We start from the raw sequence: 18,728 nt of genomic DNA, 5'->3' as shown, positions 1-18,728 counted from the left end.
TGTTGCGATCGAAACAACCTGCAATAGAAATTACTAGAAAAGTTTATGATTTCTAGGAGCTACGTGAAAATGAATGAAACTTCTGTGAAAATTTTGATTTGGGTCGACAATTGTGTAAAGAAGATGCAACAAATTAACCTATATGACGTATCTGCTGATGTTTTTTCGAATATTTGCGTCCAGTGTGGTAAAAGTGTCTCGTTACGACAGACTAACAGAAAACTTGCTGTTTGAATTTAAAACAAACATATTATTTATGTTTGATTTTTTTTTCTATTAAAGCTTCCAATAATGACCCTAATTGTTACTTGCTCTGACATTGAAAAATTCAAAATATCGCATAAAAGGCAATGAAAACCAGCGAAGACATATGGTGATTCGTCGTAAGAAACGTAGTTGTGTTTATGCTTGGACAGAATTTGAAGTTTGAGAATGATCAAGCTTCCAGTGGTTATGATTTGATGAAACATCACAAGGTGCCTCCGTATAAGGTAATATTGGTTGAATAAGTCTGTTGGGAAGTATTCATAGTGACGTTTGTACAAGGAAAAGTTTTCCCATGTTGAATACTTAAATTCACGCTATCCATTTATAATTCACTTGATGTTCAAACTAAGTGAAAGTTTTAAATTGTATGAAACGTTGGTTACTTATAACATTCTATGACTCAATTCACAAATAAAAATCGTCCCTTTCGTTGATTTATTGCACATATACACTTTTTGTCTATCTTGCTTCACAATAAAGCCGGGCTCACACTGTGTAAAGGAAAATTGATCTGTCATCATTGCAAAATTTACTTCTTTTATGATAGATGAAGGATATTATATTGCAAATTAAAGAGTGTTGTCTTCACATAATCACATTAACTTATGCGTAGAAGAGTAGTTTCTTACGATAATTTAATACGTAGTTCAGAAATTTTAGCAAACGAATCACATCTTATGCTCACAAATTATTTTAAATAAAGATGTGGTTATGCGGAGTTTTTTTTCTTGTAGTTTTCGCAAATACGTTACCAACAGGTAAGTAAACAACACATTAAATGTTATTATTATAATAGATAATTAACTTGCGTCTTTATCATTTGCTTTTATTCTTATGCTTGCTTTGTGATTTGTTTCTGTTCAAGGAAAGTGATAGCAAAAGATTGGGATGTTTTTACAGAGCTGTTTCACACAATTCTTTAATTCACGCAACGACATTTTCATCTGCCTTGATAATAAGATTTTAATGATTTGAAAACGTTAAACTTTTTTAGGAAGCGGTTCAAGTCTTCAAGAGTTATTCGTTAATGCGACGAACGAAGCCATTGAAACAGGAACTCTAAAATTATCAATTGGTAAGTAAGTCATTTGAAAATCTACCCTTGTTTTTCATGTGTCTGTAAATGTATTCATTACATTTTTCTTTTCATCAGGACTTCACGATGACACTGTGGTAACAGCATCACTAAGCGCACCAAGCAATTACGACTGTACGGTGCGATCTGCAGTACCAGCGGACGTTCGTGCACGATTGGGACTCAGCACGTATTATACGCAATATGCTCATGCCTACGGTATACCGGTAGTTAGCTCAAGCCGCGTAAAGCCAGAAGCCCTGGAGCGAGCTTGTTACGTCATGAGGTTTCTGTTTGCCGATCGCAAGGATATTCGAGACTGGTTCTACAGACGAAAGGGCAGAGCGGGAATCATGGCAAGATCAGAAGGCACAACGATGATTCCCGAACACAGTTTCTTGCCATCGTGGTGGAACGAAAGAGCACGTGGCCTGGGCGCTACTATTCACATCCCCATTTCCACGGGGGGTGAAGAGAATCTTTTATGCGAACGACCAGATCGCTACTATAACGAAGACATCTTTCTTCACGAGTTTGTTCACGGTATTCATAACTTGGACTGGAGCTATTCCGACTTTTGATCGTCGTTTGAAAGCTGCCTACGAGAGTGCTCGTTCCAACAGACTGTGGTGGAGAACGTACGCATTAAGTACGGACCGTGAATATTTTGTGGATTATGTCGATGCCTATTTTTGTTTTGTTTGGGTTTTATTTTATAAAGCTAGTACTGAGTTCATACATGAAATTAAGTGAAATTGAAATTTCATACATGAAATTAAGTGAAATTGAAATTTCATACATGAAATAAACGGTTTCATGAGGAAGTAAAACATTTCTTTTAGAAGAATTTTGAAAATAATTCTTTCCAACCGATAGCAGTTGTAGACAAGGTTCTAATACATAGTCGCCATTGGCTAGTTCTTACCATGAAGACGTAAGTAAGTTATGAACAATAACATGATGTATTAGATGTTTTTTATCTATTTTTTATCTATGGCCCTTACATTCAGATGCGATTATTACAATAGTCAACAATACTAAACTTTACATCAAGTATACTGATGAATTCCAAGCATGGTCGTTTCAAGACGGTGAAGCAATTCTCATTCTGTTTAGAAAATATTTTAATTTTTATGTGTTTGTAGTGCTATTCCATTTGGATTTTGAAGGTAAAACGTCTTTGCTCATTTAGTAAAAGTTCTCCTGGTCAAAAGCTCCTTATATTTACTTATTCGGTACTTTCTTTGAAGCTTTTGAACTTTTTGATTTTCCCGCCTTTCCCGTCCATCATTCATCAACAATGCATAATCTTTTCCTTTGAATTTCTCTCAGGTTTTGCCGAGTGGTACTAGGTGTGTAATATTTCATAACTGCACTCAATTTAATCTCAAAGCCTTTTTCATATCTCTCATGGTGACGGGGCAGAAAGGTAAATTTAAATATTTTGTACGACATATTACCAATCCATCAAATGTTTGATGACGTTCAACCATCAAAGTGTCTTACTTACACGAGACAAAAGTCAGAAAACTGGCATGGAAATTCAACTGACATGTTCTTAAAGTACTCAAAGTTATATTTTATTTATTTTGCTCCTCCGAGCTTAAATTGAGTCATATTTTTAAAACATTTTTTATAGACTCGTAGTTTCGTGATTTCGTATACAAAAAAACTTGTTAGTTTTATGCTATTTTCTCAACATGACAAAACACTCAGAAGTGCAATACATTTTTGTCAAAGATTACCAATGTCATTCCACTATATAGTAATTTCTACTTAAAACCCAAAAAAGCATGTGTAGTCTATTTTACTGAATTATAAAATTATAAAGAAAATCGTCAAGTATTGATTCAATGTTACACAAAGTTACATTTACTCATGTTTATCATTATCACGAAGAAATTGGTTGGCTTTTCATGCAAATCTTCATAGGAACATCCTTTGGTAGAACTTGCATCATAAGCCAAGATTTTGCTTTCATACCAACCAACTCCCATTCATCTTTAACAGTGGATAATTGAAGGTCCAGGTATGCCAAAACAATACATGTTGCCCATATTGTCATCATATTTCCATTGCATGACACTGGACAGGCATCTTCTAAATCCTTAAATGATTTACCAACAATCTTTGCTATTGCTGACTCCATATCCCATGCACCATTTGCTAACTGAAGATTGATTATCTGTGAAAGTGGATTACTTGAATCTCCTATTCATGAAAAAATGTAGAAATTCTTTAATCATGTCATTATAATCTTCTAAAGATACAAAATCATGTGCTTCATACTCACTGTCATGTTTGACATTCCCTAAACTTTGATGTTCTAAACCATTATCATCAAAACCTATCCATTAAAAAATTTTCATAATTTCTTTTATTCGATAGTATTATTAATATTTGTAGCAAATAGAAAACCATGTTTTCTACTCACCTCCAAAAAAATTGTTGGCCCCTTCTAAACTAAGGGTTTCATCTGCACTTTTACACATTTTAGTGAATGTTGGTATTGGAGGAGGTGGAATATAACCTATTCATAAATAACATTCTTGATTACATTCAAATATTGTATACAATCCAAAATCCATTCTAAACCATCATCATCAAAACCTATCCATAAAAAAATTTTCATAATTTCTTTTATTCAATAATGTCATTAATATTTGCAGCAAATAGAAAACCATGTTTTATACTCACCTCCATAAAATTATTGGCCCCTACTAAACTTTGGCTTACAGTTGCACTTTTACATTTTAGTGAATGTTGGTATTGGAGGAGGTGGAATATAACCTATTCATAAATAACATTCTTGATTACATTCAAATATTGTATACAATCCAAAATCCATTCTAAACCATCATCATCAAAACCTATCCATAAAAAAATTTTCATAATTTCTTTTATTCAATAATGTCATTAATATTTGCAGCAAATAGAAAACCATGTTTTATACTCACCTCCATAAAAATTATTGGCCCCTACTAAACTTTGGCTTACAGTTGCACTTTTACACATTTTAGTGAATGTTGGTATTGGTGGAGGAGGTGGAATATAACCTATTCATAAATAACATTCTTGATTACATTCAAATATTGTATACAATCCAAAATCCATTCTAAACCATCATCATCAAAACCTATCCATAAAAATTTTCATAATTTCTTTTAATCAATAATGTCATTAATATTTGCAGCAAATAGAAAACCATGTTTTATACTCACCTCCATAAAATTATTGGCCCCTACTAAACTTTGGCTTACAGTTGCACTTTTACACATTTTAGTGAATGTTTGTATTGGAGGAGGTGGAATATAACCTATTAATAAATAACATTGTTGATTACATTCAAATATTGTATACAATCCAAAATCCATTCTAAACCATCATCATCAAAACCTATCCATAAAAAATTTTTCATGATTTCTTTTATTCAATAATATCATTAATATTTGCAGCAAATAGAAAAACTGTTTCATACTCACCTCCAAACTTGGTGTCTTCTAAAATTTTGTTTGCAGTTGAACACCTTTCTGTATCACATTGAAAAATGTTGATGAATTCTTTAACTCAATATCATTGATATTTTCAGCAGGTATGGAAAGCTGTGTTTTACACTAACCTTGAGAAACCTTATGTTTTCTGTAGTCATTTGATAAACTTTTACACCGAGTAGCTAATCAATAATTTCTGTCACTTTCTAAACTTCGGCATACAGTTGCATTTTTACGGCTTAAAGGGCGTGCTGGTTCTGGAGGTAAACCTTGAGGTATAAAAGCTGATCTAGAAGACATACGACCAAGTTTACGGTGTATATCGTTCATTGAATCTCTATCACTTCTGGCACTTTTTTTTGCAAAGGCACAAGCCACTGGAGTCATCAACATGAACTCTTCCTCCCATCGAGGCATTAAATCCCAACTGTGCAAACTTCCTTTAACTGCTTGTTTTCTATCTTGATCAATGGCAATAAATGCAGTTTGTGATGATATAACATTGGAGTCACAACTTAGCTGGATTATCTCTGCCTTTTTTCCACCATCCAACTCCAATTCTTTTATCAACTTCTTGGCTGCAAGGTGGTGAATAGTTGACACTTGGGAAGCAGTTTCTTTTTTCACTGCTGGTTTGATTGGAAACTTCATCTTATGCTCTACTTTAGCTCCAAGTAAATCACCAGTAAGGAGTATTTTTCCTTCTTGAGGTGATGAGGATGGTGACTTGTCATGAAGAATTGCATATACAATGAGACATTCACCAATAAAAATAGGTGGAAGCTTTCTTTGGAACTACATTTACTGTTATATTGTTGGAAGCAGAGACAGAAATTTGAACATCTGTCACAGCTGGTTGCATGGCTTTCTTCAGTGATCTTATCACCTGAAAAATAATTTTCTAATTATTTCCAATACTTTTTAAGAAAGCTGATGTACATGTACCTTAGGTTGCATCCTCTCTCCAGATACAATGAACTCAGCAGCACCTTTGCCAGCTTGTGCAATGCCTTTCACTAAAGTTGTTGATGCACCAGAGCCGATACCAAAGAAAAACATCTACAGAAAAAGAACGTTTTCTTATAAATAATTAAATGCATGACAAAAAGGTACCAATAGTTGTTTAATGATGATTTACCTGGAGTTGTTGGAGTTTTTTTCAACAAGTTGAATGACAGAGTCAGTATTACTTATGCTTCCATCAGTTAGCACAAACACCTGCCTTGGCAAACCTTTCTTTGGTGCATGACTAAATATTTCTTTAAGTGGATCAAATAGCTCAGTACCACCCAAATCAGCTTGAAGATTCTCTGCATGTTTTACAGCTGTTTCCAAATTTTTTTGATTGTATGGAACACTTTCTGGAAATAGGTGAACATATGTGCTGCCAAAACCTATTATATTGAAATAACATCCTTCAGGAATACTTTTAAGAAAGAGTAGAAGTGTTTCAGCTGCATCTTTGATGTAGGATCCAGCCATACTACCACTTCGATCAATTACAAACACAAATTCACAAGCTGCTTGAAGACAATTATTTTCACCCTTGAATTCTGGGATGAAGCTCACCATGATTGCTGAAGATTTTTGAAAATTGTTTTCACCATTTGATAAACCTGGTTCAACAATAATTAATGGCTTGTTTATCTCTTTTGGTTGCACTAAAATGACAATATCAGTTTGTTTTACTTCCGTTAAAGTCACTTTGATCTTTTCACCGTCATTGTCAGCAAAATCTTGTGTGATGGTGATGTCACCTTATCAATGTTTGGTGCATCATCTATTTCTAGGCTGAACTGGTAAGAATCGGGTCCAGTCCCTTGTTTTGCAGTTGCCCCACTATCGGAAGATACTTCGGGTGCCAGAGGGTTATTGCTTCCTGTCGGTGTGTAACGAGGTTTGAGCACTTTAGGTAAAACAAATCTCACAGCACCACCAGCTTCAACATTCAGTTCACCAACCATAGTTAATATCAAAACAGCCATTTCTTTCGGGGGAAGATTGCCTAAAACCAAACTAAATATATCTCCTTGTTTCTCCTCTCCAAAAGCTGCTGTTAGTCCACTCGATACTGCTTCTTTGTACTTCTCTCGAGCTTTCTCCTTTTCTTGTATTACTGCACGGATTTTTTTGCCATCAATGCAAGCCTCCAAACCTACTACAGCAAAGGAATCGTCCACAGGCGTACGAAAAAACACTTCGAGAGGATTTTCTGTATGATTGACATACGTCAATGTTGATCGAAAACCAACAACTTGACCTTTTAAAAATGATCGAACGCATTGACTTTTCAATGGAACTTCTTCGTTTCTGTCGCAAATAAATACACCGTACGTCAACATCTTGGTAAGAATTTGACTTGAAGCCAGTGGAAACGCTTATGAAGTACACAAGGTTTTGTACAAAATAAAACCTGTTTCCACTAGCCAGGTATCGTAAAGTATTATTCCCAACCCGGTTTAATATGCACATGACAAACATGTGACTTGGACGAGATTTGATCTCGCACCTGCGGGATACTACTCCGCCGTTCTACCTGTTGAGCTACCAAACCCACAAGAATTGGAGACGAGTCAAATCTCTTTTTAAAGTGCGTATGGACAAGAGATTCTCACCACTATAGCTGTTTACTGGATGGCACCGTGTTTCGACTTTATTCCAAAGCCATCATCAGAGAATATATATAGTATATTTATCCTAACACGTTAAAATATGTGACTTGGATTTGACTATGGATTTGATGGTCAATATACACAAGCACGCATGCGCCATGTTACGTTTGCTACCTTACGTGGCTGGTGGAAAACAGGCTTAAGAGTGTTTGTTTGTGACGTCAAAACGGGCATGTTGACTACATTCATTTATAAACTAATTTACAAGATTTTTTACGTTTTAACAAAAAACAAAGTTTGTCTTGGTTGCATACTTTTGACAGTTTCTTTGAAATGACTTATCGATCTAGTAATGGTAAACCACTTTTTTTCAAAATTCTTCATTATGTTGTCTTTGTAGATAGTTACCATTGCTAAAAGATTAGCTAAATATCGCCCATGTAGGTTTGAAAGTGTTGCGATCGAAACAACCTGCAATAGAAATTACTAGAAAAGTTTATGATTTCTAGGAGCTACGGGAAAATCAATCAAACTTCTGTCAAAATTTTGATTTTGGGTCGACAATTGTGTGAAAGAAGATGCAACAAATTAAACCTATATGACGTATCTGCTGGTGTTTTTTCGAATATTTGCTTCCAGTGTGGTAAAAGTGTCTCGTTACATCAGACTAACAGAAAACTTGTTGTTTGAATTTAAAAGAAACATAATATTTATGTTTGATTTTTTTCTATTAAAGCTTCCAAGAATGACCCTTGATCTGACATTCAAAAATTCAAAACATCGCATAAAAGGCAATGAAAACCAGCGAAGACATATGGTGGCTCCTTGTAAGAAACGTAGTTGTGCTAATGCTTGGACAGAATTTGATGTTTGGGAGTGATCAAGCTTCCAGTGGTTATGATTTGATGAAACATCACAAGGTGTCTCCGTATAAGGTTATATTGGTTGTGTAAGTCTGTTTGGAAGTATTCATAGTGACGTTTGTACAAGGAAAAGTTTTCCCATGTTGAATACTTAAATTCACGCTATCCATTTATAATTCACTTGATGTTCAAACTAAGTGAAAGTTTTAAATTGTATGAAACATTGGTTACTTATAACAGTCTATGACTCAATTCACAAATAAAAATCGTCCCTTTCGTTCATTTATTGCACATATACACTTGTTGTCTATCATGCTTCACAATAAAGCCGGGCTCACACTGTGTAAAGGAAAATTGATCTGTCATCATTGCGAAATTTTCTTCTTTTATGATAGATGAAGGATATTATATTGCAAATTAAAAAGTGTTGTCTTCACATAATCACATTAACTTATGCGTAGAAGAGTAGTTTCTTACGATAATATAATACGTAGTTTGGAAATTTAGGCAAACGAATCACATCTTATGCTCACAAATTATTTTAAATAAAGATGTGGTTATGCAGGGGTTTTTTCCTTGTAGTTTTCGCAAATACGTTACCAACAGGTAAGTAAACAACACATTAAATGTTATTATTATAATAGATAATTAACTTGCGTCTTTGTCATTTGTTATTGTTCTTATGCCTGCTTTGTGATTTGTTTCTGTTCAAGGAAAGTGATAGCAAAAGCTTGGGATGTTTTTACAGAGCTGTTTCACAATTCTTTAATTCACGCAACGACATTTTCATCTGCCTTGATAATAATATTTTAATGATTTGAAAACGTTAAACTTTTTTAGGAAGCGGTTCAAGTCTTCAAGAGTTATTCGTTAATGCGACGAACGAAGCCATTGAAACAGGAACTCTAAAATTATCAATTGGTAAGTAAGTCATTTGAAAATCTACCCTTGTTTTTCATGTGTGTGTAAATGTATTCATTATATTTTTCTTTTCATCAGGACTTCACGATGACACTGTGGTAACAGCATCACTAAGCGCACCAAGCAATTACGACTGTACGGTGCGATCTGCAGTACCAGCGGACGTTCGTGCACGATTGGGACTCAGCACGTATTATACGCAATATGCTCATGCCTACGGTATACCGGTACTTAGCTCAAGCCGCGTAAAGCCAAAAGCCCTGGAGCGAGCTTGTTACGTGATGAGGTTTCTGTTTGCCGATCGCAAGGATATTCGAGACTGGTTCTACAGACGAAAGGGCAGAGCGGGAATCATGGCAAGATCAGAAGGCACAACGATGATTCCCGAACACAGTTTCTTGCCATCGTGGTGGAACGAAAGAGCACGTGGCCTGGGCGCTACTATTCCCATTCCCATTTCCACGGGGGGTGAAGAGAATCTTTTATGCGAACGACCAGATCGCTACTATAACGAAGACATCTTTCTTCACGAGTTTGTTCACGGTATTCATAACTTGGTTGCGACTGGAGCTATTCCGACTTTAGATCGTCGTTTGAAAGCTGCCTACGAGAGTGCTCGTTCCAACAGACTGTGGTGGAGAACGTACGCATTAAGTACGGACCGTGAATATTTTGCCGAAGGTACGTAGAGTTTTTTCAACGTCAACGCATATTCAGCTAAACCCAATGGAATTCATAATGACATTAACACTCGCAAGAAACTTCAAACATATGATCCCGCTCTTTATGACTTGATCAAAGAAGTTTTCCCATGTGAAAATGAATTCTTGAAACGTTGTGATGCAAGAAAAGGTGCGTTTTTATGCTTCAATTTTAACTTTTTATCAACAGATATCATCTTTCAAGGCTCAAGATCTTAATAGAATAAATATCTACTTTTTGTAGGGAAACTGCCGCAACCTTTCAAAATGGATTGCAAAGGTCAATTGTCTTATTTTAAATGGATGTATGGAGTAAGCTCTGCAGAATGAATTTTGGTTAATGGAATATGTTTTTTCAGATGGAGGAACTGTTGTCACATTAAAACCTGAAACTACACCAGTTCCCCCTCATTCAACAACTAGTACTCCATCTATTTCTAAACCCACCAATCCAGACACACCGCCCATTCTTACTTCTTCGAAATCAGACACTCCACCACTTCCCACAACGCCCAGTACTCCATCTGTTTCTAAACCCACTAATCCTGACACACCGCCCGTTACTACTCCATCAGTTTCAAAATCTAGTACTTCACATGTAACCACTCCTCAAGTAACTACAACTCCAAAAAGAACGCCTTGGCCAACATCAAATAAACGTGAGTTTGCAGCATTGTTAAGTGTTTAATTTGACTAATTATACATCTGTTTGTTTTAAAATGTAAACTTGTGGTGAAAGAGCCAATGAATCTTTACAGAAGCGAGCAGATTCAATGGCGTATACTCTCACAAATTTGGTCCTGCTATGTTATTTTTTCTGTGTTCACTCACTGTGAAAACAACAGATTTTTAAAGAAATGAATAATGATAATATTCTAAAACTCACATAGCAGGACGAAAACTTGCGGGCTGGCTATGTCACTGAGCAGATTTCCCCAGTTAAATAATAAAACGTTGTTACTAATACTTATCTGCTTCCACAGGATTGAATAATTTAGTTCACAATGCCCGGACGAGCCCAATCCTTGACGACGACAGTTAATCAAAGGGATTATTTTAAATGATTTTAATTGTGTGAAAAAAGGACAACAACAGCAATAATTCTACATTGTCTTTAAAGAAAATGAAACTACGGGTGCACTTATTAAACCCCTTCTGTTTAAAAGCCCCACACCCGTCTAAATAGAGTCCTTTATTTAGGATGTTTTTGGAAAAAGTAATTGAAAGCTGTTTATTTTACGTTGCATTAATTAGCATTTATCGACAATGTTATTTAAATCGTTCTAGAGTGTAACAATCATCACAAACATTGCAATGATTGGGCAAAACTGGTGAATGTCAACGTAATCCTGCTTATATGTTGCTATTTTGCTGTCGATCATGTAGGATCTACAAATACACTACCACACCTCGTGTGACGTGTAGGGACAACCATAAAAATTGCCGATTCTGGGCTTACAGAGGACATTGTAGATATTCATATTACTATATGACAAAAACTGCAGAAACAGTTGTGGATTATGTCGATGCCTATTTTTTGTTTTTGTTTGGGGTTTTTTTATTTTATATAGCTAGTACTGAGTTCATACATGAAATTAAGTGAAATTGAAATTTCATACATGAAATTAAGTGAAATTGAAATTTCATACATGAAATAAACGGTTTCATGAGGAAGTAAAACATTTCTTTTAGAAGAATTTTGAAAATAATTCTTTCCAACCGATAGCAGTTGTAGACAAGGTTCTAATACATAGTCGCCATTGGCTAGTTCTTACCATGAAGACGTAAGTAAGTTATGAACAATAACATATGATGTATTAGATATTTTTAATCTATTTTTTATCTATGGCCCTTACATTCAGATGCGATTATTACAATAGTCAACAATACTAAACTTTACATCAAGTATACTGATGAATTCCAAGCATGGTCGTTTCAAGACGGTGAAGCAATTCTCATTCTGTTTAGAAAATATTTTAATTTTTATGTGTTTGTAGTGCTATTCCATTTGGATTTTGAAGGTAAAACGTCTTTGCTCATTTAGTAAAAGTTCTCCTGGTCAAAAGCTCCTTATATTTACTTATTCGGTACTTTCTTTGAAGCTTTTGAACTTTTTGATTTTCCCGCCTTTCCCGTCCATCATTCATCAACAATGCATAATCTTTTCCTTTGAATTTCTCTCAGGTTTTGCCGAGTGGTACTAGGTGTGTAATATTTCATAACTGCACTCAATTTAATCTCAAAGCCTTTTTCATATCTCTCATGGTGACGGGGCAGAAAGGTAAATTTAAATATTTTGTACGACATATTACCAATCCATCAAATGTTTGATGACGTTCAACCAACAAAGTGTCTTACTTACACGAGACAAAAGTCAGAAAACTGGCATGGAAATTCAACTGACATGTTCTTAAAGTACTCAAAGTTATATTTTATTTATTTTGCTCCTCCGAGCTTAAATTGAGTCATATTTTTAAAACATTTTTTATAGACTCGTAGTTTCGTGATTTCGTATACAAAAAAACTTGTTAGTTTTATGCTATTTTCTCAACATGACAAAACACTCAGAAGTGCAATACATTTTTGTCAAAGATTACCAATGTCATTCCACTATATAGTAATTTCTACTTAAAACCCATAATATAAGCATGTGTAGTCTCTTTTACTGAATTATAAAAATTATAAAGAAAATCGTCAAGTATTGATTCAATGTTACACAAAGTTACATTTACTCATGTTTATCATTATCACGAAGAAATTGGTTGGCTTTTTCATGCAAATCTTCATAGGAACATCCTTTTGGTAGAACTTGCATCATAAGCCAAGATTTTGCTTTCATACCAACCAACTCCCATTCATCTTTAACAGTGGATAATTGAAGGTCCAGGTATGCCAAAACAATACATGTTGCCCATATTGTCATCATATTTCCATTGCATGACACTGGACAGGCATCTTCTAAATCCTTAAATGATTTACCAACAATCTTTGCTATTGCTGACTCCATATCCCATGCACCATTTGCTAACTGAAGATTGATTATCTGTGAAAGTGGATTACTTGAATCTCCTATTCATGAAAAAAAATGTAGACGAATTCTTTAATCATGTCATTATAATCTTCTAAAGATACAAAATCATGTGCTTCATACTCACTGTCATGTTTGACATTCCCTAAACTTTGATATTCTAAACCATTATCATCAAAACCTATCCATTAAAAAATTTTCATAATTTCTTTTATTCGATAGTATTATTAATATTTGTAGCAAATAGAAAACCATGTTTTCTACTCACCTCCAAAAAAATTGTTGGCCCCTTCTAAACTAAGGGTTTCATCTGCACTTTTACACATTTTAGTGTATGTTGGTATTGGTGGAGGAGGTGGAATATAACCTATTCATAAATAACATTCTTGATTACATTCAAATATTGTATACAATCCAAAATCCATTCTAAACCATCATCATCAAAACCTATCCATAAAAAAATTTTCATAATTTCTTTTATTCAATAATGTCATTAATATTTGCAGCAAATAGAAAACCATGTTTTATACTCACCTCCATAAAATTATTGGCCCCTACTAAACTTTGGCTTACAGTTGAACTTTTACACATTTTAGTGAATGTTGGTATTGGTGGAGGTGGAATATAACCTATTCATAAATAACATTCTTGATTACATTCAAATATTGTATACAATCCAAAATCCATTCTAAACCATCATCATCAAAACCTATCCATAAAAAAATTTTCATAATTTCTTTTATTCAATAATGTCATTAATATTTGCAGCAAATAGAAAACCATGTTTTATACTCACCTCCATAAAAATTATTGGCCCCTACTAAACTTTGGCTTACAGTTGCACTTTTACACATTTTAGTGAATGTTGGTATTGGTGGAGGAGGTGGAATATAACCTATTCATAAATAACATTCTTGATTACATTCAAATATTGTATACAATCCAAAATCCATTCTAAACCATCATCATCAAAACCTATCCATAAAAAAATTTTCATAATTTCTTTTATTCAATAATGTCATTAATATTTGCAGCAAATAGAAAACCATGTTTTATACTCACCTCCATAAAAATTATTGGCCCCTACTAAACTTTGGCTTACAGTTGCACTTTTACACATTTTAGTGAATGTTTGTATTGGAGGAGGTGGAATATAACCTATTAATAAATAACATTGTTGATTACATTCAAATATTGTATACAATCCAAAATCCATTCTAAACCATCATCAAAACCTATCCATAAAAAATTTTTCATGATTTCTTTTATTCAATAATATCATTAATATTTGCAGCAAATAGAAAAAACTGTTTCATACTCACCTCCAAACTTGGTGTCTTCTAAAATTTTGTTTGCAGTTGAACACCTTTCTGTATCACATTAAAAAAATGTCATTGAATTCTTTAACTAAACATCATTGATATTTTCAGCAGGTATGGAAAGCTGTGTTTTACACTAACCTTGAGAAACCTTATGTTTTCGGTAGTCATTTGATAAACTTTTACACCGAGTAGCTAATGGATAATTTCTGTCACTTTCTAAACTTCGGCATACAGTTGCATTTTTACGGCTTAAAGGGCGTGCTGGTTCTGGAGGTAAACTTTGATGCATAGTAGCTGATCTAGAAGACCTACGACCAAATGTAAGGTGCATGTCGTTCATTGAATGTCTATCACTTCTGGCACTTTTTTTTGCAAAGGCACAAGCCACTGGAGTCATCAACATGAACTCTTCCTCCCATCGAGGCATTAAATCCCAACTGTGCAAACTTCCTTTAACTGCTTGTTTTCTATCTTGATCAATGGCAATAAATGCAGTTTGTGATGATATAACATTGGAGTCACAACTTAGCTGGATTATCTCTGCCTTTTTTCCACCATCCAACTCCAATTCTTTTATCAACTTCTTGGCTGCAAGGTGGTGAATAGTTGACACTTGGGAAGCAGTCTCTTTTTTCACTGCTGGTTTGATTGGAAACTTCAACTTATGCTCTACTTTAGCTCCAAGTAAATCACCACTAAGGAGTATTTTTCCTTCTTGAGGTGACGAGGATGGTGACTTGTCATGAAGAATTGCATATACAATGAGACATTCACCAATAAAAATAGGTGGAAGCCTTTCTTTTGGAACTACATTTACTGTTATATTGTTGGAAGCAGAGACAGAAATTTGAACATCTGTCACAGCTGGTTGCATGGCTTTCTTCAGTGATCTTATCACCTGAAAAATAATTTTTCTAATTATTTCCAATACTTTTTAAGAAAGCTGATGTACATGTACCTTAGGTTGCATCCTCTCTCCAGATACAATGAACTCAGCAGCACCTTTGCCAGCTTGTGCAATGCCTTTCACTAAAGTTGTTGATGCACCAGAGCCGATGCCAAAAGAAAAACATCTATGGAAAAAGAACATTTTCTTATAAATAAATATGTAACAAAAAGGTACCAATAGTCATTTAATGATGATTTACCTGGAGCTGTTGGAGTTTTTCTTAACAAGTTGAATGACAGAGTCAGTATTACCTATGCTTCCATCAGTTAGCACAAACACCTGCCTTGGCAAACCTTTCTTTGGTGCATGACTAAATATTTCTTTAAGTGGATCAAATAGCTCAGTACCACCCAAATCAGCTTGAAGATTCTCTGCATGTTTTACAGCTGTTTCCAAATTTTTTTGATTGTATGGAACACTTTCTGGAAATAGGTGAACATATGTGTTGCCAAAACCTATTATATTGAAATAACATCCTTCAGGAATACTTTTAAGAAAGAGTAGAAGTGTTTCAGCTGCATCTTTGATGTAGGATCCAGCCATACTACCACTTCGATCAATTACAAATACAAATTCACAAGCTGCGTGACGACAATTACTTTCACCCTTGAATTCAGGGATGAAGCTCACCATGATTTCTGAAGATTTTTGAAAATTGTTTCACCATTTGATAAACCTGGTTCAACAATAATTAATGGCTTGTTTATCTCTTTTGGTTGCACTAAAATGACAATATCAGTTTGTTTCACTTCCGTTAAAGTCACTTTGATCTTTTCGCCGTCATTGTTAGCAAAAATCTTGTGTGATGGTGATGTCACCTTATCAATGTTTGGTGCATCATCTATTTCAAGGCTGAACTGGTAAGAATCGGGTCCAGTCCCTTGTTTTGCAGTTGCCCCACTATCGGAAGATACTTCGGGTGCCAGAGGGTTATTGCTTCCTGTCGGTGTGTAACGAGGTTTGAGAACTTTAGGTAAAACAAATCTCACAGCACCACCAGCTTCAACATTCAGTTCACCAACCATAGTTAATTCCAAAATAGCCATTTCTTTCGGGGGAAGATTGCCTAAAACCAAACTAAATATATCTCCTTGTTTCTCCTCTCCAAAAGCTGCTGTTCGTCCACTCGATACTGCTTCTTTGTACTTCTCTCGAGCTTTCTCCTTTTCTTGTATTTCTGCACGGATTTTTTTGCCATCAATGCAAGCCTCCAAACCTACTACAGCAAAGGAATCGTCCACAGGCGTACGAAAAAACACTTCAAGAGGATTTTCTGTATGATTGACATACGTCAATGTTGATCGAAAACCAACAACTTGGCCTTTTAAAAAGGATCGAACGCATTGACTTTTCAATGGAACTTCTTCGTTTCTGTCGCAAATAAATACACCGTACGTCAACATCTTGGTAAGAATTTGACTTGAATCCAGTGGAAACGCTTATGAAGTACACATGGTTTTGTACAAAGTAAAGCCTGTTTCCACTAGCCAGGTATCGTAATGTATTATTCCCAACCCGGTTTAATATGCACATGACAAACATGTGACTTGGACGAGATTTGATCTCGCACCTGCGGGATACTAGTCCGCCGTTCTACCTGTTGAGCTACCAAACCCACAGGGATTGGAGACGAGTCAAATCTCTTTTTAAAGTGCGTATGTACAAGAGATTCTCGCCACTATAGCAGTTTACTGGATGGCACCGTGTTTCGACTTTATTCCAAAGCCATCATCAGAAAATATATATAATATATTTATCCTAACACGTTAAAATATGTGACTTGGATTTAACTATGAATTTGATGGTCAATATACACAAGCATGCATGCGCCATGTTACGTTTGCTACCTTACGTGGCTGGTGGAAAACAGGCTTAAGAGTGTTTGTTTGTGACGTCAAAACGGCCTCGTTGACTACATTCATTTATAAACTAATTTACAAGATTTTTTACGTTTTAACAAAAAACAAAGTTTGTCTTGGTTGCATACTTTTGACAGTTTCTTTGAAATGACTTATCGATCTAGTAATGGTAAACCACTTTTTTTCAAAATTCTTCATTATGTAGTCTTTGTAGATAGTTACCATTGCTAAAAGATTAGCTAAATATCGCCCATGTAGGTTTGAAAGTGTTGCGATCGAAACAACCTGCAATAGAAATTACTAGAAAAGTTTATGATTTCTAGGAGCTACGGGAAAATCAATCAAACTTCTGTCAAAATTTTGATTTTGGGTCGACAATTGTGTGAAAGAAGATGCAACAAATTAGACCTATATGACGTATCTGCTGGTGTTTTTTCGAATATTTGCTTCCAGTGTGGTAAAAGTGTCTCGTTACATCAGACTAACAGAAAACTTGTTGTTTGAATTTAAAAGAAACATAATATTTATGTTTGATTTTTTTCTATTAAAGCTTCCAAGAATGACCCTTGATCTGACATTCAAAAATTCAAAACATCGCATAAAAGGCAATGAAAACCAGCGAAGACGTATGGTGGTTCGTCGTAAGAAACGTAGTTGTGCTAATGCTTCGACAGAATTTGATGTTTGGGAGTGATCAAGCTTCCAGTGGTTATGATTTGATGAAACATCACAAGGTGTCTCCGTATACGGTTATATTGGTTGAATAAGTCTGTTTGGAAGTATTCATAGTGACTTGTGTACAAGGAAAAGTTTTCCCATGTTTAATATTTAAATTCACGCTATCCATTTATAATTCACTTGATGTTCAAACTAAGTGAAAGTTTTAAATTGTATGAAACATTGGTTACTTATAACATTCTATGACTGAATTCACAAATAAAAATCGTCCCTTTCGTTGATTTATTGCACATATACACTTTTTGTCTATCATGCTTCACAATAAAGCTGGGTTCACACTGTGTAAAGGAAAATTGATCTGTCATCATTGCAAAATTTACTTCTTTTATGATAGATGAAGGATATTATATTGCAAATTAAAGAGTGTTGTCTTCACATAATCACATTAACTTATGCGTAGAAGAGTAGTTTCTTACGATAATTTAATACGTAGTTCGGAAATTTAGGCAAACGAATCACATCTTATGCTCACAAATTATTTGAAATAAAGATGTGGTTATGCGGGGTTTTTTTTCTTGTAGTTTTCGCAAATACGTTACCAACAGGTAAGTAAACAACACATTAAATGTTATTATTATAATAGATAATTAACTTGCGTCTTTATCATTTGTTATTGTTCTTATGCCTGCTTTGTGATTTGTTTCTGTTCAAGGAAAGTGATAGCAAAAGCTTGGGATGTTTTTACAGAGCTGTTTCACAATTCTTTAATTCACGCAACGACATTTTCATCTGCCTTGATAATAAGATTTTAATGCTTTGAAAACGTTAAACTTTTTTAGGAAGCGGTTCAAGTCTTCAAGAGTTATTCGTTAATGCGACGAACGAAGCCATTGAAACAGGAACTCTAAAATGATCAATTGGTAAGTAAGTCATTTGAAAATCTACCCTTGTTTTTCATGTGT

The 18,728-nt window shown here is 34.7% G+C and overlaps 5 protein-coding genes across 12 annotated transcripts in view; 2 read left to right on the top strand and 3 right to left on the bottom strand.

The window, feature by feature from the left end:
• The first annotated feature begins 791 nt into the window (after positions 1-791).
• LOC124437105 lies at positions 792-1,923 on the top strand. The gene is made up of 3 exons (XM_046987125.1): positions 792-1,025; positions 1,262-1,342; positions 1,421-1,923. Exons 1-3 carry the CDS (start codon positions 971-973, stop codon positions 1,921-1,923), a joined length of 639 nt encoding a protein of 212 aa, XP_046843081.1. The 5' UTR covers positions 792-970.
• A 145-nt stretch (positions 1,924-2,068) lies between these two features.
• Positions 2,069-18,728, top strand: part of LOC124436524 (gamete and mating-type specific protein A-like) — a 29,399-nt gene continuing 12,739 nt past the window's right edge. For 3 of the 7 annotated variants that reach the window (XM_046986463.1, XM_046986465.1, XM_046986458.1), the window contains exons 1-14: positions 2,069-2,511; positions 2,675-2,771; positions 7,955-8,088; positions 8,182-8,380; positions 8,891-8,914; positions 9,149-9,229; positions 9,308-10,081; positions 10,175-10,210; positions 10,290-10,589; positions 11,218-11,951; positions 12,115-12,211; positions 17,412-17,545; positions 17,639-18,371; positions 18,606-18,686. The gene's annotated coding sequence lies outside the window, so the exon portion shown is untranslated. Of the gene's footprint in view, positions 2,512-2,674; positions 2,772-7,954; positions 8,089-8,181; positions 8,381-8,890; positions 8,915-9,148; positions 9,230-9,307; positions 10,082-10,174; positions 10,211-10,289; positions 10,590-11,217; positions 11,952-12,114; positions 12,212-17,057; positions 17,546-17,638; positions 18,372-18,605; positions 18,687-18,728 lie in introns of those variants that run through there. The other 4 variants (XM_046986459.1, XM_046986461.1, XM_046986460.1 and 1 more) reach the window with 4 other exon arrangements.
• LOC124436535 (von Willebrand factor A domain-containing protein 5A-like) lies at positions 2,901-4,487 on the bottom strand. Of its 2 annotated transcripts, XM_046986482.1 has the most exons (4): positions 4,300-4,487; positions 3,777-3,872; positions 3,636-3,689; positions 2,901-3,553 (listed from the first exon to the last, which is right to left on the bottom strand). In XM_046986482.1, the coding sequence occupies exons 1-4, from the start codon at positions 4,355-4,357 to the stop codon at positions 3,234-3,236; spliced, it is 528 nt and encodes a 175-aa protein (XP_046842438.1). In that variant the 5' UTR covers positions 4,358-4,487; the 3' UTR covers positions 2,901-3,233. The 2 variants fall into 2 exon arrangements, with proteins under 2 accessions (XP_046842438.1, XP_046842439.1); XM_046986483.1 differs by lacking the exon at positions 3,777-3,872.
• LOC124437104 (von Willebrand factor A domain-containing protein 5A-like) lies at positions 4,571-7,299 on the bottom strand. The gene is made up of 6 exons (XM_046987124.1): positions 6,552-7,299; positions 5,972-6,519; positions 5,880-5,892; positions 4,962-5,628; positions 4,825-4,872; positions 4,571-4,658 (listed from the first exon to the last, which is right to left on the bottom strand). The coding sequence occupies exons 1-4, from the start codon at positions 7,173-7,175 to the stop codon at positions 5,020-5,022; spliced, it is 1,794 nt and encodes a 597-aa protein (XP_046843080.1). The 5' UTR covers positions 7,176-7,299; the 3' UTR covers positions 4,571-4,658; positions 4,825-4,872; positions 4,962-5,019.
• LOC124436542 (von Willebrand factor A domain-containing protein 5A-like) overlaps positions 12,341-18,728 on the bottom strand; it is a 47,795-nt gene continuing 41,407 nt past the window's right edge. The window contains 10 exon segments of the mRNA XM_046986491.1: positions 12,341-12,999; positions 13,086-13,139; positions 13,227-13,325; positions 13,755-13,853; positions 14,021-14,116; positions 14,281-14,328; positions 14,419-15,178; positions 15,239-15,353; positions 15,429-15,865; positions 15,868-16,600. Of these exon segments, the coding sequence (XP_046842447.1) occupies positions 12,659-12,999; positions 13,086-13,139; positions 13,227-13,325; positions 13,755-13,853; positions 14,021-14,116; positions 14,281-14,328; positions 14,419-15,178; positions 15,239-15,353; positions 15,429-15,865; positions 15,868-16,600 (2,782 nt within the window). The 3' untranslated portion in view covers positions 12,341-12,658.

This window comes from Xenia sp. Carnegie-2017, unplaced genomic scaffold (assembly GCF_021976095.1).
Source record: "Xenia sp. Carnegie-2017 unplaced genomic scaffold, XeniaSp_v1 HiC_scaffold_16, whole genome shotgun sequence".
NCBI classification, from domain to species: Eukaryota; Metazoa; Cnidaria; class Anthozoa; order Malacalcyonacea; family Xeniidae; genus Xenia; species Xenia sp. Carnegie-2017.
This window is presented reverse-complemented; position numbering and strand designations above follow the sequence as displayed.